The sequence below is a fragment of the Gymnoscopelus braueri genome, assembly GCF_963280865.1.
Source record: "Gymnoscopelus braueri genome assembly, chromosome: 7".
Taxonomy (NCBI): domain Eukaryota; kingdom Metazoa; phylum Chordata; class Actinopteri; order Myctophiformes; family Myctophidae; genus Gymnoscopelus; species Gymnoscopelus braueri.
The window spans coordinates 10,871,814-10,894,350 of record NC_137608.1 but is presented as its reverse complement, the minus strand read 5'-3'; the positions used below and the strand labels follow the sequence as shown (position 1 = coordinate 10,894,350).

Sequence of the window (22,537 nt, the reverse complement as noted above, 5' to 3'; positions counted from 1 at the left end):
TGTGTGTATGAATTTTCATAGTGTGTGTGTGTGTGTGTGTGTGTGTGTGTGTGTGTGTGTGTGTGTGTGTGTGTGTGTGTGTGTGTGTGTGTGTGTATGTGTGTATGTGTGTGTGTGTGTGTGTGTGTGTGTGTGTGTGTGTACGTCAGTGCATTATGCATAGGCCTGTCACAATTATTACATAATCGCCTAATCGCAATTGTTTGAGATAATCGCAATTGTTTTTGCATAATCGTCATAATCATCTACATTTTCAAATATTTAAAAAAGCAGAAATAGCAGATCTACAAGCTTACAACGTGTCACTACTGCTATTTTTACATGTATACAAGTATTGAATATGTCAATAATTTCTTTGGATATTTCAGTTATTTGTCATATCTGCCCGGTGAAAATTTTGATTAAAAAGCCTAACAGGCAAACAGGAGTTATGTTTTTATTCATATGTCCCAATGTTCAATGTCAAACAAACAATTCACAATTATTTGAGTGACAATTAATCGTCAACTTAAAGTTGTAATCGTGTCAGGCCTATACGTCTGTGCATTATGCACAGGTAAATGTGTGTGCAAAACATGTGTGCGTGTTATGTAATAATATACACACTGTATAGATGCAAGTTGGCGTGTTGACTACTGATCCATGAAACGTTGGTGAAATCTAATCTAAATCCAATGTAATCTGAGGAGAGATGGATGTCTCTCCAAGAGCACCTATCTGTCTGCATTTAAAACCATTATTACAACTAATCACATCACAGGCTCCCGCAGGAGCAGATGAAGATGCCAGAGAAACAAATGGTGTTGTTCACTTCCAAACACCTGGAATCCAGTGTGTGCACGTGTGTGTGTGTATGTGTATGTGTATGTGTATGTGTGTGTGTGTGTGTGTGTGTGTGTGTGTGTGTGTGTGTGTGTGTGATTATCAAAAGTCTCATCCTTAATTGCAACTGAATCACCTGGGATTTGGACCCGGCGGGTCCAAACCGTGTAAAGACCAAACAGCTACCGTCGCTCACTGCTTGGCCATGGGGAAGATATGATACTGCACTTATAAGCGTTCAGGTTACCGTACAGTAATGTCAGTAGAAGATGAGGTGTTACAGTACCTGGGTGCCCAGGCAGCCCACCAGCATGTGTGTGAGCAGTTTGGCAGCAAACATGGGGAAGCGGGAACACAACGTGTGAGATATGACGGCCAAGGCAAAGCCTGGGGACACAAAACAAAACATGTTCATTTTATACTTTTTTTTGACAACAACAAACAAAACAAAAAAGAGTCGTCATTTCAGACTTTCAGACTCATACCTGCCAACAACACTCCAGACTCTACCAGGAGTTTCCCTATTTGTATGACCCTTTCAAACACTGTGCTCCTGATTTATAATTTCTCCCGTCAATCTCCCGATTTCTCACACGACACACATCACTTGCCTGATGTGCGTCGCTCGTCACTGCGCTAGGCTATACTGTACGTAGCTCAAAACCTGCTCTGTTGTACTTTGCTCATGAAAAGTTCAACAGTTCTTCACTACACACATTTATACGCCTCTAAATTTCAGTCCACTAATAGTGGAAATAAAACATGGCTGGAGTGGTTAATCTTTAGGTGTTAGGGTTTTATGGTTGCTGGGTCGTTGAGAGCGTACTAGGCCATTTGCTGTTACCCCCAGAAATTCTACCTCTTTTTCACAGCCTGATGTTGGCAGGTATGTCTGTTACAGTGGATGGGAAAAGGCAGACAGGCAGACAGATATATAGACATACAGACAGACGCACTGGTAAAGAGAACGACTGGGAAGTGGAAAAGGGGGGACCAGAGGGCTCACTCCGTGTTGCCAAGATTGTTTATTATAAGCGACTTTTTCTGCTTGTTTTAAAGTAGCTTGTAAATATTGGTACAGTAGTTGCGGGTTGTGGCTTTTTGGGGCTCGTTTCTAAAGTGTAGTTGCTTATTTGGGCGTGCTTCATATAAAATTAAGATTGTATTTGGCCGTGGACCCCCATCTGAAAATATGTTCTAGCAGGGACCCCCATACAAGATTTGTGTTGTTCACAAGGATTTGTGTTGTTTCAAAAATATAAAAATAGCTACAAGCTCACAACGCGTCGTGATGCGACACGTTGTGGCTATTTTCAAATAGCCAATGTATATACCGGTAGGTTTAAAGTGCTCATGTGGCCTATAATAGTCGCTTTCTTTTGGGCTTGTTTTCATAGACCTGGTTGCTTATTTCTCTCACAGAATCTGGCAAGGCTGGCCATCACTGTGTTTGAGCGTTGATATAAGTACCTGAGATGCAGATGAACCCAGAGGCGTAGAAGGCCTCGTTGTAGGACGCCACAGACGCCATCTCTGCGTAGGCCGTGTAGACGGAGAGGTGGGAGCAGGCACACTCCACATAACTTCCACCGTCCTCCACCACTCTGCAGTACTTACTGTCTGATAACCAGCTGTACGGAGGAGAGAGGAGAGGAGAGGAGAGGAGAGGAGAGGAGAGGAGAGGAGAGGAGAGGAGAGGAGAGGAGAGGAGAGGAGGAAGATGATAGGAGATGGGAGGAAGAGGGAGAGGAGAGTGGAGGGGAGGGAGAGGATAGGAGATGGGAGGAAGAGGGAGAGGAGAGTGGAGGGGAGGAAGAGGATAGGAGATGGGAGGAAGAGGCAGAGGAGAGGTAGAGGAGAAGAGAGGTGAGGATGGGGGGACCGGGGGGGATTCAAATACATCAAAAGGAAAGACAAAGACAGAGGATATAAAGAGAAAGGACAGACAAAAATAAAATAAAGGACAGACAAAAAAAGAAGAGATAAAAACAGGATGAGACACTTTAAGAATTATTTGATGGGCAATACTTTTGTATTTTAAGGGCACGGTCACACAGCACTTTTATTCTACCTATGAGGGCGGATTCTGCCACTGCATTTCAATGGGAATGGAGCGTTTTTTTGCAGAAATCTGCAAATGGCAGCAAACCGTAAAAAGAATAAAGTCAATGTTGATTACCGGAATTTTACTTGTAACAGAGTATTTCTACATTGTGGTATTGATACTTTTACTTAAGTAAAACAATAGCACCGTGTCCGTGTGAAAGCTTTTACAAACAACATCTGAGGGTGAATAAATGACACCGGGTAGGTACCACTCCTCTCCCTCTCTCCCTCTCTCCCTCTCCCTCTCTCTCTCTCCCTGGACACATACACATCATCCCCTCTCTCGCAAGTCGTCAAACGTTTCGCTATCTGGAGAGTAAACCTCCCCAAGCAGCTGTTTCTGTCCGAAAAGAATCAAACTCTGCCAAAGTTTTGTTCCGTAACAGACTGTTCCTGCCAAGAGCAGTCCCATTCCTCCAGACGAGTGGAATGTCCTCCTCCTCCTCCTCCACAGCAGCAGGCCGGATCCAGGGGTGGGATCGTTCAGCATGGAACAGAACAAATGCACGTGCCAATGGCACGTTTAAACAGGAAGTCATTTTGACTTCACCCACAGTCTAATACAGAGAAGCCAGGGGTCAAAGGCTGAACTTTAGACTTACTACTTAGTAGTACTTAGAATGATCTTCAAAAGTCTTTATAAATCAGCTCCTTGCGATCATTTTGGTCAGTTCAAAGCAACGATCCTTAACACATTTTTAACTGTGATTGCAATTATTATTATTTTTTTTAGTTGACTGTGTTTATTCTTTTAAGTTCTTTTATTTTGTTATTGCACTCTGCATTTCCTTGTCAATCTGTAGTGGATTTGGAATGTGCCTATTATTGTAACCTCGGCTACATTGAAAATGAGGGCTTGGCCCGGGCCGCTGGTGTATCGGTCCAGGCACCTAGGCTGCAATGTAGCCTGACGGCGCGTCACGGGTTCGACTCCTGATCCCGACGGCCTTTGCTGCGTGTCACTCCCCTACTCTCTCCCCATTTCCTGTCAGCCTACTGTCCTTTTTTTCCCTCCTTTTTGTATTCTTGGGCTTTTTATGCCATAATAATATGGCATAAAAAGCCCAAGAATACAAAAAGGGAAAAAAAAGAGGGCTTGCCCCTCAAATGTACTCTCGAGTTTAAATAAAGGTGATGATGAGACTTTGTACTAAACTTACAACTGACTGACTGACTGACTGACTGACTGACTGACTGCTGACTGTTTGTCTGTGAATCACTCAAACTTTTTCATGTCAAGGACCCTCAGTTTGCCACCCTCCTATTTTCCCTCTACACCGAATCAACATAAAAGGCATCATCATGGCATCATCACCAACAACCTTGCCACCTGTTTTTCCCAGGCAGGGAGACTGTGGACTCACCTCTCGGCAGGCTGGTTCCACAGCAGGCACAGAGAGCGGCCCGCTTTGACCTGCGGGCCGGGGCTGTGGATACGATACACCACCTCATTACCATCTGTCAGGGGCCTGGACCCCCTGCCCTGCAAACTGGCAGAGAACACCTGGAGAGAGAGAGAGAGAGAGAGAGAGAGAGAGAGAGGTGGAGAGAGAGAGATAGGGAGGGTAGAGAGAGAGAGAGTGTGAGAGAGAGAAAGACCCAACAATTTCTGAAGCAATACTGCCACCTGTTGTCTCTGAACAATATACAGTATTTCCTATATCAGTGGTTCTCAAACTTTTCTGTCAAGGACCCCCACATTGACACTTATTACCCCCATAAGAGATGGGTCCATTTGGTTTCATTTGTACACTCTCAGAGTTACAGACCCATAAGGGTCCATTTGGTTCCTAAGGGACCCCCTGGAACTCCCTCAAGGACCCTGGGGGTCCCCGGACCACACTTTGAGAACCACTGTCCTATATACCTTATTCTAAATGTGGGTGATACCAGATCATGGTCACTCCCTCTAGTGTTGTGGCTGTGGGTGTCACTCACTTTGGAGAGGTAGTTTGACAGATATGAGGGTATTGAGGGCACTGTCCCTTTGACTTAAATACCAATCCCAGTGATATTTGCTTAACCCTGTCTTCTAACCCTGAGCCGCCCCAAACTAGCCACAGTGTGTTGGAATTAGGTTGGGGTCTCCTCCTCACCTTCCCACTGAGGGCGGTGGTCTTGTCGTTGGTGAGGAACCAGTGTTCGGTGGTGAACTCGGTCAGCTGCAGCCGGCGGCAGGCCGAGGCGGCCAGGCCGCCGCTGGGGGGCGGGACCTCCAGCAGGGTGTCGGGGAGCTGGAAGGTGTCGTTGTTGCGGCCCATGAAGGTGTGGCCGTTGATCTGCGTCGGGTACCAGTGCAGGGCGGTGATGGACAGCCAGGGACACGTGTCCAGAATGGTGCGTCCTCTGGAACCATCGATTGATTGAATACTTTTATTAGTCAGAAATGTAAAACAGCACGTGGTACAGTCAGACATTAAGGCTAAAAGGATAACACGAAAAAATATCCTGGGGACTTGAGTCCATTGTGGTCCCTGTGTATTCAATTCATCAACATAGCGTAAATAAATGAAACAATAATACATGCGATCAACAAATACAAACACTACAACACGTACTAAGTAAAATGAAAAAGCTAAATCAAATACAAATCATAAAAAAGAATAGAGCCTGACCAATAAAGGTAAAAAATAAAACGTTTTTCAAATTCATTACAAAATGTTGCACTTTTTGACAAAATATCGGACACAATAGGTAATCGCGGTGGTCGAGGACTCTCCCAAATCGGATCTGGCATTGGTCAGGCTCTGATAAACACTGAAGATTTTACAGTGTATGATAAGATTAGTGACTTGGAGGTTATCAAAATCCAAATAATTTGCCTACACGAAAAGAAATCCGAGATAAATGTATTTTTAGTTGAAGTGGATGGGGTGAACATTTTTAGATGACGTAATTTCCGGGTGGATCCTTCTCTCGAAGTGATGTTATATTATCACTAACATCTTGGTGTTTTAACCAATTATTTGGGGGCCCACTTGCAATTTTGGCCCACATGTCGAGAAGAACCAGTGCTATACTTCACACCTTCAGGGTGGGGTGGGGTGGGGGGTACTGACCTTTGACCAGGCTCTCCACACGTGCTGTGCGTGAGCAGGGAGAAGGCGAAGCGCTCGGCCACCTCGGCCAGCTGGCTGAGCCCCCGCGTGTCTCCTCTGCCCGGGTTGGCCAACGCACACAGCAGGTCGTAGGTCAACCCTCTGGTGCTCTCCGCCAGAGGGGTCCGCTCTGCCTCTGATAGCACCTGACCCCCACCGGAGAGAGACAGAGAGAGAGAGAGAGAGAGAGAGAGAGAGAGAGAGAAAGACAGAGAGGGAGAGAGACACAGAGAGACAGAGAGACAGAGAGACAGAGATCAGAGAGACAGAGAGACAGAGAGAGAGAGACACAGAGAGACAGAGAGACAGAGAGACAGAGATCAGAGAGACAGAGAGACAGAGAGAGAGAGACACAGAGAGACAGAGATCAGAGAGACAGAGAGACAGAGAGAGAGAGACACAGAGAGACAGAGAGACAGAGAGACAGAGATCAGAGAGACAGAGAGACAGAGAGAGAGAGACACAGAGAGACAGAGAGACAGAGAGACAGAGATCAGAGAGACAGAGAGACAGAGAGAGACAGAGACAGAGACAGAGAGACAGAGAGACAGAGAGACAGAGAGACAGAGATCAGAGAGACAGAGAGACAGAGAGAGACAGAGACAGAGAGACAGAGAGACAGAGAGACAGAGAGACAGAGAGACAGAGAGACAGAGATCAGAGAGACAGAGAGACAGAGAGACAGAGAGACAGAGACAGAGATCAGAGAGATCAGAGAGATCAGAGAGACAGAGAGACAGAGATCAGAGAGACAGAGATCAGAGAGACAGAGATCAGAGAGACAGTGACAGAGATCAGAGAGACAGAGAGACAGAGATCAGAGAGACAGAGATCAGAGAGACAGAGAGACAGAGAGACAGAGAGACAGAGAGACAGAGAGACAGAGAGACAGAGAGACAGAGATCAGAGAGACAGAGAGAGAGAGAGACAGAGAGACAGAGAGACAGAGAGACAGAGAGACAGAGAGACAGAGAGACAGAGAGACACAGAGAGACAGAGAGACACAGAGAGACAGAGAGACAGAGAGACAGAGAGACAGAGAGAGACAGAGAGACAGAGAGACAGAGAGACAGAGAGAATGTGACAAAAAAATTGAGCATCATTCTTCCCTAAATTAAAGAAAAATACAAAGAATATGAATCTGCCATTAATCCATTAAGACCGGGAACGCATCTGTGTCATTTTAAGATTCCTTTGGCTATTCAAAAAATAGCAGATAATGCGCTATGAGCTTGTAGATCTGCTATTTTTTAAAGCTAGCTTCCGCTCTGGGAATGGGAAGGTCAACAGTTTGACCCTCGACTCGCCATGTGTCGAAGTGTCAACATGTCCCCGAGCAAAGACACTTAACCCCTCCACATCTAGATGAGTTACATACCATTGCTGTCGCAGGCAGAAACCTCCTATCTCCATATTTTAACTTGTAGATCTGCAACATTTGCTATTTTTTTTTATTTGAACCCTGAATCCTTGGACATATGAGACCAGAGACGATATCACTCATTGATTCCCACCCAGCAGTCAGAAGGGGAAAAGTCTTATGCAAAAGGTTCAAATGTAATTTAGATAGCATGTAATTTTAGACAGATGCCAGGTTCATTTGTTGACGTGGCACCCTATAGTTTGTATAGTTTCAATGTACAGATTTGTTGTTGTTGTTGATATTATACAGTTTAGACTGATCTGATGCTAAGTCCTTGGTTTACCCATGATCCTAGATTACTGAGGCACGCCACTACCAGACTGTCTCTCTGCATTTGATGTATGCGTTTATCTCGTTTACTGTAAGTTGCTCTGAATAAAGAGCGTCTTGCTAAATGTCTACATTGTAAATTGTAACAGAAAACTCAAGAGAAGTTTGTTCATAACGGACAAGCCGGAAAATGATTTGACGACCTAGTACCGTATGCTGGCTGCCTGCTTATGTAACCTCCGGAGAGATAATGGTTTCTTCTGCATCTCCTGCTTCTGTCTGTCTGTCACCACCTATCTATCTATTCCTCAACGGACACAGTAATGTGGCTTTGCTATTTTGTCTCTGTCGGGTGGAAACCTCATATGTCCAAAACTTTTCAGGATTCAAATAAAAATATAGCAAAAGTAGCAGATCTACAAGCTCAAATCGCGATGCGTTTCGAGCTTGCACATCTGCTACCTTTGATGCTTTTGTGTGATGCTGTGGTATGATCAAGAAGGGGCGTTAATTTATGAAAAAAAAACACAAAAAGTAAAAATATGGAGATAAGGTGTCTGAATAATAGCCTTTCTGCCTGATTCTCTCTCTCTCTTCTCTCTCTCTCTCTCTCTCTCTCTCTCTCTCTCTCTCTCTCGTCCACCTACGCCACGTTATTCTCCAATAACTCCTCTCACTTTCCCTCCTCAGCGCTGCTGTCTCCACCCTGCCTTTCTCCATCTATCTTTCAGTCCTCCCCAACACACACACACACAGGTTTGTTTTACTATACTTGTGAGGATCAACATTTTAAGACAAGTGATTTCATGAATGGCATTTTTCAGCTCTACTTCACGGGGCATGGCGCTGGCATGCAACAAAGTATAAATCATGTATCAACTCTAGATCCAACCACTAAACCTGGCCTGTAAATGTCTAATCTTAACCCTAACCCCAAACTGAACCTTTTTCTAATTGTAAACATATATCTCTAAAAAATATGTTTCAGCCACAAAACAATATTTCCTTTCTCGTGAGGACCAGGAAAATGGTCCTCACGCTGTCTTATTTCTCATTTTCAACTAATACTTGTGACAACATTTGGTCCTCAAAAGTATAGTAATATACACACACACACACACGCACACACACTCTCCATCATATTAAATTACAGCGGTGCCTCCTCGGCTCGTCCTCAGGCAGACAGAGTGTGACAGACGTGCAGAAAGAAGCCCGGGGGAATCAGAGAGCTCGCTCAGTAGCTAGGTAGAGACGCGTAACGTGACAGCCGAGACATTTTTAAATTAGTTCCTCATTTTGAAAATGTCTCGGTTGTCATCTGGTGGCGTACAGACAGGAGATGTTGGCCTTTCGCTCTGAGCTGCCAAACACAAGCTACTAATGTAGACTGACACACAGTGGCAACCCAGTGACTCCACTGACTACCCCCCCTGTATTCTGAAGGTAGAGGAAAGAATCACAAAAACAGACATTGATGCTTTATTATATCTAAATCAGGGATCTTATCATAGGGTTTTATGGAAAATGCCTCCAAACATATTGATAGTTTGACCACATCAAATGCTCTAATCTTAAAATTAAAATACAGAAAATAGCCCATCTACAAGCTCTTGTAGAGAGCTTGTAAATCGGCTATTTTCGTCTGCGCAACATGCTTCCATAGAAGCTGCTGGCTAGGGCTCTCACAATTACAAATTTAAGTTAATTGTCACACAAATGATTGCGATTAAGGATTTAATTGTGTTTTTGGCATTAAACACTGGAACATGATACAATTAAAACATTTTTTTTCTTTTTTGCTTCATAATCACCACAAACTGCACTGCCACTGGGCAGATAAGACAAATAACTTAAATATATAAAGAAATTACTGACATTTAATAATTGTTTTGTTTTGTTTTGAAGAAATAGATCTACACGCTTACAACACGTAGCGCATCTACGTTGTAAGCTTGTAGATCCGCTATTTCTCCTATTTTTTTAATCTGAAATATTTGTGATTAGACGATGACAGGCCTACTGCTGGCTTCTATGGGATCCAAATGACTGACATTAGTCGTAACTTTAATCCATGAAGATGTGTGTCTCACCTTCCCCAGAGCGTCCAGCACGGCGGTCATCTGCTCGCGGGACAGCGTTGTCCCCGTGGCAGACACCTTGTTGATGAGGGCCTGCAGCACGCGGTCCAGGACGTCTGCGTCCAGGGGCATCTGGTGCAGCTGGTCCAGCAGCATCCACACCGCCGCGCTCTCCGCGTCCGACACCACGGTGACGTTGGCCACGCCGAACCGGGGGTGCACCCGGGCGCCGCCGCCCGTGGCCCCGAACAGCTGCACCCGGAAGCGCTTAGGCGTGGGGTTGGACGAAGCCGTATCGGGCGTCAGGGTGACGTCCAGTGAGGCGCTGTTTTGACCGGGGTCCAGAGTCAGTTCTCCTTCCTCCTGTCCCACGAAGTCCATGCCCGCCACGGCCGGCCAGATCATAGAGGGACCCACGGCCTCGGCACGGGGAAGCTCCTGTATTGATTGATTGATTGAATATTTTATTAGACAGAAATGTAAAACAGCAGGAGTGCAGTCAAACACTTTGTCTAAAAGGAGAACACCAAAAAAGTCCTTGCGGTCTTGTTTCCTTTGGGGTCCTAGGTATTCAATTCATCAACATATAAACAAATTGCACCAAACATTCAATAACCTCACAAATATATAACACTATACACTGTATATCTGTGTATATCTACACAGTAGGGGGGAAATGTCGCCTGTCTAAGGGAGAAGTGATAACAACCTATAGGTGGGTGTTACCAGATCGTTGTTTACGCTCCCTCTGGTATTGTGGGTGTCACACATTTTTGGGAGGTATTTGGAGAGATCAATAAAAACAAACACAATATCTACATATTTACACATGGTATCTATCCGGAGCAGTAAGAACCTGAGAGTGACTGACTGACTGACTGACTGACTGACTGACTGACTGACTGACTGTCTGTCTGTCTGTCTGTCTGTCTGTCTGTCTGTCTGTCTGTCTGCGTCTAATCTTACAACAGCGCTATGTTTCAAACTTGAAAACAATGCAGAGATAAACTGCTACAAAAATGCTGCAAGCCCTGTTACTGTTCTGTCACAGGGACAGATCACACAATGTTTTTTTATTGAAGTTAGATGAATTACACAGAGACCCTTGTTTGTTTCTTCTCATTTTTCCCAGCTGTGTTAGTAAATGAGAACGTGCAAATGCTTGAGTAATTAGATCTATATGTGGGCTCCTACTGCAGCTCCACTTACATGGAGACACACAGCCATGCAGAAATGCCTGAAAGACAATCTGAAATGAAATATCTATGAGTCTATCTAGTCTAGACATTATATTGCACAGGAAGAATTATTTTACCTCCCGTATTAAAACGTCATGTCAATTTTATTTGTATAGCACATTTAATGCCGGTGCAAAGTCAATGCGCTTCACATTTCAATTTAACCCTTCTAGACCCAGAGAACCTATACGGTGCTATAACTTTCAAGCCAGAGACACCTCTGTGTCACATTAGCTGTTGCTATACCTATATATATATAGCAAAACATTATTGCTGTCGGGCAGAAACCGCTTATCTCCATATTCTAAACTTTTTGTGTTTTTTCGTAAATTAACGCCCCTACTTGATCATACTACAGCGTAAAAAAAAGCAAATACATTTCTTTTATTTTTGTTTAAAACAAAGAAAAATCAAAATTCCAACATCTTTCTAAAGTATTTCATAAATAAAATGAAAAAATCGAATAATAATCCATAAACACAAACAAAACGTTTAAGAAGTTGTGAAAATAGCAGATTTGAGCCGCGATGTGAGCTTTTATATTTGCTATTTTCACTAATTTGGGTCGCGGGCAAACGTCTAATTTCTCTTGTTTGGGAACCACTGATGTAATGTGTCTCAAACGTGCACACGTGCAGCGTGCTTTATATAGTGTTAACAATGACTCATCTGTTCACTTACAGTATCTGTCAATCCATTCATACATATATCCTGTCTGTCTGGTCCTTCACACATCCATTCATCCATCCATTCATCCACCTGTTCGTCATCCTCTCTGTATCATTCATAATTCAACCATCACCTCCGAGGAGCCACAACGTAAAAAAGAGCGAATACAGCAAAATACTAAGGTTTCCGGTCTTGAAAGGTTTTAGCAAGTGACCCGTGTACTGACAGCATTCAGGATGACTCAGATTAGATCACTGAGGAAGTGTGCACTGGTTGGAACCCATGGGGGTGGGGGGGGGGGGGGGGGGGGTGACTCAGTCTATCAGGTCACATAAGATAACCAGGTCAGATAAAGATGATGTGAAACCATAGACAGTATACCAGCCTTACTATGCAGCCGTAAAACAGGTTATATTTGTAACTCTCTAGGTAGGAGTGTAGAGAGAAAACCCTATTGCGGTGATGACTCATCGGTCAGACACAGACACAATTGACCTACATTGAAAATTAGATTTTATACCATTTTCTCCTTTGTTTTGGTGAAAACGAGCGATAGCAACAAAATGGCCGATCGCGGTACAAATGGGTTTTTTTGGGGTCCACTGAAGGCAGTGAAATAATTATTTTAGCCAAAAGATGGTGGTGCACTCTACTATCTGGTAGAGTGCAGAGTCCTATATGGTATAGCATCAGAAGACTGGTGTACCTTGGCAGAAGACCGGTGTAGTTAAGAATTATGCTATGATGACATCACTGAAACTCACCTGAGCGTGTCATCAGGTTAGGTGTTTAGCCCCGCCCCGAAAAAAACTGCTCTCAGCAGGAAATGGCCGAAACAGGAAATTTATACTGTTCAACAGGCGGTCTGTGTGGTGACTCACCAGCGTGCGGTAGCGCACGGTCACGGTGGAGGCGGCCGCCGGGCCGGCCTGCCTGGAGACCTGGAGGCTGAGCCGGGTGGTCTTCAGGGTGGCTACGGCCAGCCTGGAGCCCACGGCGAAGAACAGCAGGCCCCGGGGGTCGTCACTCTCCACCAGCGTGACGTTGGCGAAGCGGGTCGTCTGGTTGATGTCAGCGCCCACCCCCACCTGGTAGATCTCCACCAGGAACCACGTCTGGTCCTCTGGGTCCTAGTGCCCAACGACACAAAGCATGGATGGATGGTTACTGTACCTGGCTGCTCTAACTCCATACCGTCTCCGTCGGGTGGAAACCTCATATGTCCAAAACTGTTACTTTTCAGGATTCAAAAGTAGCAGATCTACAGTACGAGCTCAAGTCAAAACGCGGCACAAATTCGAGCTTGTAGATCTGCTGCTTTTGATGCATTTGTGTGACGCTGTAGTATGATCAAGCAGGGCAGTGGTTCTCAACCTGTGAGTTGGGGGTCCCCACATGATTTTGGGGGGGGGGGTCCCCAGAAGACAGTTAAGTGACAATTTACAAAAGAAAAAATGAAATGAAAAAAGACCATTACTGCATCAACAGTCATCAACAAACTATACTATAAAAACTGGTCAAACATTGGCCGAATAGACAAATCATAATAAGAAAGAGGCAAACTCTCAAAACACCTCCCAACGCAAGGCGTTTTGTTGCTTGTAGATCTGCTATTTTTCACAAAACACAACTTCTACTACTTTTAGAACGCATTCAACCTAATTTTTTAGCCAAATCTGGGCTTTATTTTATTTTATATACGAACCAGCGACCGTATTTTTTTCACTGGAAATGTGTGGCCATTCTCTCTACCTATCTCTCTCTCACTCTTGCGCACTCTGTCTACTATGGGTCTCTCTCTCAACCCACCTCATCCTGTCGGACCCCCACGGTGAGCACACAGATGACCTCTCCTCTCCTGCACAGCACGGACCCCTGTGTCTGCAGCAGCTCCCTGGTCAGGTTGACCCCGTCGGTGCTGACCAGGGCCGGGGTCACGGTGCTGAACGTGGCTCTCCAGAACACCTGCACGTCCTCGAAGGCCCTACAGAGGGAGACACAACAATACAACATCTGAATGGGAAAACAACAACCTCCAATGTGTAAGACAAGGGTTCTCAACCTTTTCAGACTGGGCACTAAATTGGTATAGGAATCCAACTTAAATAATCCAGTTAAAATAATCATATTCTAACTGGGGACCCCCCAAAATAATCATATTCTAACTGGGGACCCCCCAAAATAATCATATTTTAACTGGGGACCACCCAAAATAATCATATTCTAACTGGGGACCCCCCTAAATAATCATATTCTAACTGGGGACCCCCCAAAATAATCATATTTTAACTGGGGACCCCCCAAAATAATCATATTTTAACTGGGGACCAGCCAAAATAATCATATTTTAACTGGGGACCCCCCTAAATAATCATATTTTAACTGGAGACCCCCAAAATAATCGTATTTTAACTGGGGACCACCCAAAATAATCGTATTTTAACTGGGGACCACCCTAAATAATCGTATTTTAACTGGGGACCACCCAAAATAATCATATTTTAACTGGGGACCACCCAAAATAATCATATTTTAACTGGGGACCCCCCTAAATAATCATATTTTAACTGGAGACCCCCTAAAATAATCGTATTTTAACTGGGGACCACCCAAAATAATCATATTTTAACTGGGGACCCCCCAAAATAATCATATTTTAACTGGGGACCACCCAAAATAATCATATTTTAACTGGGGACCCCCCTAAATAATCATATTTTAACTGGAGACCCCCCAAATTAATCATATTTTAACTGGGGACCCCCCAAAATAATCATATTTTAACTGGGGACCCCCACCCTGACAAGCACTTGGAATGTAGGAGCTGAGGCATTACATTTTCGGTTCCACAGATAAATATTGTGAAAATAGCAGATCTACAAGCTCACAGGCGTTGTGAGCTTATAGATCGGCTTATTATTATTTGACAATTTGGCCAATGTTTGACCAGATCTTATAGTATAGTTAGTTGATTACTTTTGATGCAGTAACGGTCTTTTGCATTATATATTTTTTTAGGTATATTTTTTTAGGACCCCACCAAAATCACAGGCTGAGAACCACTGGTGTAAGCAATACACAGGGATTCAAGCTTTGACCTACTCGTGGTGACTGAGAACTTGGACACATTACCTGTTCTCCTGCCTCTGCAGGTACAGCAGGGCGGTTCTGTTCTCCTCAGAGTCCTCGTCCAGAACCTGACCCACTAAAGAGGCCAGACTGAAGCCCAGGATGCCGTTATGGAAGTCACTCCCTGCAGGGCATGGGGTAGAGAGAGAGGGGGAGATAGAGAGAGAGTGAGGAGTAGAAATCATGACAAAGGGAAGGGACACAGATTAATTCTGAGCAAGGCTCAGCAATTTGAAAAAGCAAACGCTTCGGTCCTGGGACCTTTGTCAGTGCTATATGTGCGATATAGCACTGACGAAGGACCGAAACGTTTGCTTTTTTAAATTCACCCCTCACTATGAGCATAGAGCACTCTATGAGCAAGTCTCTGTCTAAGTAGTTTTCCTTAATATTTATGCAGCGAGCGAGTCTTTTTCTGCCAGCTCTCCTTTATGCTTTTCAGACCACCGCACCTGCAGTCAACCGTGAACAAAGGACAAAAAAGGGCACAACAGTTTACCCTGTTCTTTAACCTATGCATTTCATAAATGTTTTTTATCATTATTAGGCCTGTCCCCGACTAAGGATTTGTATAGTCGAATCTGATTGGCGACTAATTGCCAATAGTCGACTGGCAGTCGACTAAGGCAACACCCAAAAAAAATGGGGGAAAATATATATTTATTTTAAATGTTTTTGCATGATTCGACTGAGATTGGCATTCGTCATTTTAGATTTGAACCACTTTAACCATTATCTTATACTTGATCTACAAGCTCATAGCGCGGCACAGAGTGCTGCCCTATGAGCTTGTAGATCTGCTCTTTTTTAATCATGAAAATGTGAGCTCATTTTTGAATATATATATATTTTTTTAAAGCAAACATTTTTAACTCTTCGCTTCTGGGGATTCTACAAATGTCTTCTTAATCCTAACAGTTTTTTGAAAAAACGTATGTTGCTATAATATCAGTGGTTCTCAATTTGTTTCATGTCAAGGACCCCCATCTCAAAATTATGTTGTTCCAGGGACCCCCCCAAAGCAAAGATTTGAGTAAAAAAAATTTGCTTTAAAAAATATATATTCAAAGATTTGTACACATTTTCACGAATAGCTTATATACCCGTGCCGCACTGTGATGACAGGATATACAACCTGGCAGCATATCTTTTCTAACTGCATTTTGTTCATTTTTTTTACCGTGGATTATGATTTTGGCGAAGGCCCCGTAGCCCTGCAGATCGGGACCGCCGACGATCATGGCCCCGCCCTGCGGGTCGCTGAGGTAGATGAAGAACACCTCCTGTCCCTCCGGCTCAGAGTCGTCCAGGATGAGGAGGGTGAACTCGGCCTCGCTCTGCCCGGCCCGCAGCGCCACCACGGTGGACGGCAGGCGGAAGTCCTCGCCCTCCTGGGCCAGGATGGTCCCGTTAGGCTCCAGGCTGAAGGGCAGAGGTGAACTGGCCGTGCTTCCACCTAGAAAACACAACAACACAAAGAGACACAGTTCATGTAGAACACCTGGGCCAGAGTTGCTGGGGTTATATTGCGCTGACAATGCGTCGCTTTGTGACGTGTTGATCAGTGCATTAATTTTCCGGCACCCTCTCTCTTAGGGTGACCACCTCCAAACAGGCCCATTGAGAGACGGGCGGGCATGCGATTTAAATTGTTTAAAAAACGAATTTAAAAGATTTTGTCCTATAATACCTGGCAGGGAATGTGTTAAGAGTGGATAATATCATTAAGTTCAGCTGTAATCAGAAGCGGCAAATACAAACACTGAGCTATAGCAGACTATGACAACAAAGCATGCAGTATGAGTAAAAAGGAACACACACCTCCGTACGCCTGGACACGAACCCTCACAGTCCCTGCTGCGCCGTCGGACCTTCGAACCCTCAAAACCACCCTCCTCTCCTGCTGGGTGGCCTCGTCCCGGTCCTCAGCCGTCTGGACCAGGCCCGGTCCGATGCTCAGCAGCGTGACCCCACCGGTCACGTTTGGGCCAAAGGTCACGTCTGGGCCGACGGTCGTCGTCCCCTCTGGACCAAAGGTCGTCCCGTTCGGACCGGCAGTCGTCCCGTTTGGACCGACGGTAGTCCCCTCCCGACCGACTGTCGTCCCGTTCGGACCGACGGTCGTCCCCTCTGGGCCGACGGTCGGAGGACCGACGGTCACGTTTAGGCCGCCATCGCTTGCCTGCAGTGGTGGAAAAAACATATTTTATATTTTATTTTAAGTAAAAGTATCAATACTGCAATATAGAAATACTCTGTTATAAGTAAAAGTCCCAAATTCAAAATGTACTTGAGTAAAAGTACAAAAGTATTGGTATCAAAAATGTACCTAAAGTACCAACAGTAGAAAGTACTAATTATGCAGAATGTCCCATTTCACAAGTTTTCAAATGTATAAAATGTATACAATTATTTTGAAAATAGCAGATCTACAAGCTCACAATGTGTCGCGATGCAACGCATTGTGAGCTTGTAGATCTGCTATTTTCAAAAGGACCGAAATGTATATAGGGCTGAAGTGGCAAATCAAAATCTACAAAGAAACTAGTAACTTAAGTTTTCTAATAATTGTAGTGGAGTAAAAGTACAAAATTTGCCGCCGAGACGAAGTGGAGTAGAAGTAAAAGTATTGAAAATTGGAAATACTCCAGGTAAAGCAAAAACACCTCAAAACTGCACTTAAATACAGTACTTGAATACATGTACTTCGTTACTTTACACCACTACTTGCCTGAACGGTGACGGTGGCGAGGCTGTGCTGGGGGTTGAGGCGAGGATAGGCGTCGGCCAACGGCGTGAGGTCTTGGACGTCCGTTAGGTTGACATAGAAGTGTTCGTCGGACTCGGCGAGCAAGTCGTCCAGTATGGACACGCGGAGCGGCGCGGCGGTCTGCAGCGGCGAGTCAAAGACCAGCTGGTCCCGCACGCCCACAAAGTCCTCTCCCGCCGTCGCGCTGCCCGCCACGGTCTCGTACCGCAGGGTGGTGCGGTTGCTGCGGGAGCCGTAGAGACGCTGCACGTAGAGCGTTATGGTCTGGATGTCCTCTTCGATGACCAGGTGGCGGGCGTCGGCCGAGAACTGGTACACTCCCAGTGGCTCCACCTCCGTCACGGTGAAACCTCGTCTAGAGACAGAGATAGGACATCAGGGTTTTGGGTCATTGTTTTAAACATGCTATTTTCAACTGGGTAAAACAAGAGAACGGGAGGTCACGATGACATTTTTTTTCCTCCACGTAAGCACAGTGATTTCCTCTGTGATTAGCAACCATCAGGGGATCGATCATACTGGAGATACATATTCTGTGGTTCTTGAAAAATGTGTCAGAATGCTTAAAAATGCTGGCAGAAGCTACCTTCCATTTAGAAAGCCTCTGGCAGTGAATGTGTTAATAGCCAAAGTATAAGATAATGGTTAAAGTGAATTGACCTTGATGAAACCATTATTACCTGAGTCTGACGGAGCCTACCGCAGCAGTGGGGTTGGCAGCGGTCAGATGTATGGCGAAGGCATACATCTGAGACACATCGGGCACGGCCATGAGAGGCACCACTTTACTCCTCTCTCCATGGTCCAGAGTCACTGAGCCTGAGCAGGACGCACACAAAGCAAAGAAAATAAGCATTTATCATTGCTGTCGGACAGAAACCTTTAGGTTTTTCACAAACTAACGCCCCCTACTTGATCATACTACAGCGTCATACCAAAAAGCATCAAAAGTAGCAGATCTACAAGCTTGAAACGCAGCGCGAAGCAACGTGTTTTGAGCTTGTAGATCTGCTACTTTTGCTATTTCTGAATTTGAATCCTGAAAAGTAACAGTTTTGGAGATTTCCACTCGACAGAGACGATGTCATCTCAGTTGGACTTCTGTTTTTCTTTTCTTTTCATCCTTTCTTTCATCTATATATCTAGATCAGTGGTTTTCAAAGTGGGGTCCGGGGATTTTTAAAACATTTTGAAAAAATCTTGAAAGTGTTTAAAATAATTTAAACACTATTTTTTTTTTTTTGTTAAAGTAATACTAGGTAACGTTTTCAACAAAACTAAAGTTAAATTGTATATCTTTTGCGAGTGGCAAAAGTTTCACAACACCCACTCCGTGAATTTCACCCCCGGAAGCCTTTTATTTATATATTTTCTATTGAACGTGTACGGGGGGGACTTTCCCGGGAAAATGACGTTCCTGGCCAACGTCATGACGTCGTGGCCGACGTCCTCAGGAACTACCGCAACGGTTTCCTGTTTGGCCAGGAACTACCGCGCTATTAACAAAAAGGAACCTCACGCTGATTTTAAGATAATGTAGGATTGGGAGATCGAAAAAGAACAGAAAAAGAAAGCACAGCTCATGGTAACTAATGCTCCACTGGCTAAGAGAAACGATCCGTAGATAGTATAAAACAATTAAAAGATCGCTTTTTGAAACGCTTCCGGCTTCCGGTGAAAACGAATGGAATTCTGGGTAATCGAGGACTAGGGAAATTGTATGCAGTGACGGTAGTGACCAGCAGAGGTTGCTAAAAATCGTTATTTGTGATTTTGCATTGTACAACTTTAAAGGTTTTTTTATTTTATATTTTCACATACAGGTCTATAACAAAGGGCATACAAAAACAGTGAATGTATGTTACCCCTCCCACCCCCCCCAAAGTTCCCGCTCCGAAAGAGCCACAACCCTGGTATCTCATAGTACCATTAACACAAAGGACAATACAAACAAATAAATAAAGTATAGACAGTAGAATATATATATTATTAAAGAAAGATTTAAAATTAATTAAAAAAATATATATATACACAAAAAATATAATACAAAAATAAATTCAGTGGGGTCAATTTATGGGTCATTAATGTCAGCAGCATTCAGTCTCTCTATATATGTTAAAAAAGGTTGCCAGATGGTGTAACATTTCAGAGCACACCCCCTTGTGGAGTAGCGAATTTTCTCCAAAGTCAAATGATGCATACCGGTAACATCATTAACCCATGATTTGAAAGTTGGTGGGAGTTTTTCTTTCCATTTAAGCAGTATCAGACGCCTAGCCAAAAGGGATGCAAAGGCTATCATATTTCTTTCTTGGTGACTAAGTTGTACATCATCTCTTTCTTGTGGAACAACTCCAAAAACTGCAATAGAAGCAGAAGGTTCTATGGGCACTTCTAACACTTCTGAGAAGGTTTTAAATATTAATTGCCAGAATGTGAATAACTTTGGACAAAACCAGAATGCATGTGCAAGGGTGGCATATTGGATCCATGTCAGGCACAAATTTAGCTAGTTTTACTTTGGACCAGTGGAGGCGATGCAGTAAACACACATTTTTTGAACACAACTTTTCTATTCTGGGGGTCTCTCTTTGGCAAAAAAACATTTTCAGATGGGGGTCCGAAAAAGTGCTGGTCTATTACGTAGATTTCTACTGTATGTATGTATCAAACTAGACAGACACACAGGAGTGTCTTCTTACCTGAGCTGGGGGGTGACGACTCCAGGACCGACTCCCAGAGGGGCTTGTCCAGGCGGGTACCCCGCACTCCACTCCACACTGACACCCCCAAACAGCCCTGTTCGTGTCACCTCTGCCTGGCATTCACCCGTCTCCACGTCGAACACCCGCAGAGCCAGGGAAGCAAAGCCAACCTATAGACACACAGACAGACAGACAGACATTATATAATATAGAACCTGCATTGATTCCCGGATTAAGACTGGGAACGCATCTGTGTCATTTTAAGATTTCTTTGGCTATTAAAACATATCAGATCTACAAGCTCATAGCGCTGCACAGAGTGGTCCTTGACATGGAAAAGTTGGAGCACCACTGATAGCAACATACTGTTAGGATTTAGAAAACATTTTTAGATATGTATTTGGCCGCGGACCCCCATCTCAAAATGTTTTGTTCCAGGGACCCCCAGAAGCACAGATTTGAGTTACAAATGTTCACTTTAAAAATAGAGATATCCAAAGATTTGCACACATTTTCAAGATTTTTTTTCTCAAAAATAGCAGATCTACTAGCTCATAGCGCAGCACTGCATATCTGCTATTTTTGAATAGCCAAAGAAATCTAAAATGACACAGATGCGTTCCCGGATTAAATGGGTTCCAGACAAAACTGCGAGTCTGCATGTGGACCAGTGATCCATTGCCTTGTTTATAACCTGTGTCTGTGTTTACATCTGTATGACGTCATGGATCACACCAGTCCAACAAGTTGAGGCACACAAGGTCAACATGGTTAAATTAGGATCATATCCTGTTTCAGTAACTGAGTTATAGCTCTGTTTTGTTACATTGGGCCTTTCAGATGCCCTGCTGACATAAAACAAGTTCAATGTTCCCAGAGATGAGGCTTTAACACTAACTCAGTTACTTAGATAGAAGGCTGAATGTATGCTTTAACATGACATTAATGTCGATATAGCAATGAACTGTAGGCAGTATATATGTCACAGGGTGAATGGAGAACCAGGGTGATTGAAGACAAAGCGCTCGTTTTTAGGCACAGGGCTTCGGGGCGAGGCGGGGCTTTTCGAGACAGGGTTTATTAGCGAGGCTCGCGAGGAGGAGGAGAAGGAGGACACGGCGCTGCGAGGCGGGGGTTTATTACGCGAGGCTCGCGAGGAGGAGGAGGAGCCTCCTCCTCCTCCTCGCGAGGCTTGCGTAATAAACCGTCCTCCTTCTCCTCCTCCTCCGAGGAGGAGAAGGAGTACGCGGAGAGGCGGGGCTTTGATGCGCCGACGCGGACCTGTCTTTTGTTGTTCCCCCCCACATAGCAACCAGGAAGCTACGCTAGGGGAACGCTGAACACGCGTTCACACGCACACGCTTGTCCATGACGGAGGCGCGCCGACTCAGCAGAGCTTGAGGCCGAGGAGGCGTGCGAGTGCCCGCGCTGACCGGCCGATGCTCTGCTAGTTGACACAGCGCCGTTCGAGTTGTAAACCGATAGGGACAGAATAGTTCTTTTCATGGATCACTGTGTGTGTGTGTGTGTGTGTGTGTGTGTGTGTGTGTGTGTGTGTGTGTCAGGGAGAAAGTAAAACAAAAGCCAGAACACAATAAAAGTATCTTAACAGTCCTGCTTTCAATAAACCAAAAAAAGCATGAGCGCGTGTGTGTGCGCTTGTGTGTGTGTGTGTGACTGTGTGTGTGTGGTCGCGGCCATATATGTTTGTGCACAAGCCTGGCTTGTGGCTCCCTCTAGTGTTGCTTCTACAGAATTGCTGGGTGGGTGGTAAAAAAGCGCACCTTCTTCAATCACCCTGTAGTCCATGAGCCAGACAAGATTTCATTATCGAAAGAGTGGGCAAAACCAAACCTATATTAAATTGTTCATAGGGTCAATACGAGTAAATAAATATATGATAACCTCTCCACAGGAGCAGCTTTTTCATGGTTATCACACATTTTGTCATTTTCCCCATACGTACATGACAGGTGAAAAAATGTCAAAATTTAAAAAAGAGTTATCATAATGAAACTTCCTGAGTTGATTACTTACATGAAGACAATTATTTATCGTATTAAAAGTTTTCTGAAATTGTATATTTAAATATGCAAATCAGGCATTTAGTCCATGAGCCAGAGCCCCAAAATTGAGCCAGATATTGAATATTCCCTCGTTAAAAACCTTTGACTCCAACATCTTAACAAAATGAAATAAGTATGTTGACTCTGGCTTTGTCCAATGTTC

General features: G+C 44.4%; 1 protein-coding gene across 1 annotated transcript in view; it reads right to left on the bottom strand.

The window, feature by feature from the left end:
- The window catches only part of adgrv1 (adhesion G protein-coupled receptor V1), a gene marked incomplete at its 5' end in the record, with an annotated part of 266,650 nt that overhangs the window by 120,432 nt on the left and 123,681 nt on the right, over positions 1–22,537 (bottom strand). Inside the window, 14 exons of the mRNA XM_080433472.1 lie at positions 1,109–1,209; positions 2,293–2,453; positions 4,293–4,432; positions 5,025–5,274; positions 5,988–6,172; positions 9,810–10,235; positions 12,586–12,834; positions 13,514–13,688; positions 14,837–14,957; positions 16,014–16,289; positions 16,655–17,015; positions 17,565–17,958; positions 18,284–18,422; positions 20,334–20,478. Of these exons, the coding sequence (XP_080289598.1) occupies positions 1,109–1,209; positions 2,293–2,453; positions 4,293–4,432; positions 5,025–5,274; positions 5,988–6,172; positions 9,810–10,235; positions 12,586–12,834; positions 13,514–13,688; positions 14,837–14,957; positions 16,014–16,289; positions 16,655–17,015; positions 17,565–17,958; positions 18,284–18,422; positions 20,334–20,478 (3,123 nt within the window). The remainder of the gene's footprint in view (positions 1–1,108; positions 1,210–2,292; positions 2,454–4,292; positions 4,433–5,024; positions 5,275–5,987; positions 6,173–9,809; positions 10,236–12,585; positions 12,835–13,513; positions 13,689–14,836; positions 14,958–16,013; positions 16,290–16,654; positions 17,016–17,564; positions 17,959–18,283; positions 18,423–20,333; positions 20,479–22,537) is intronic.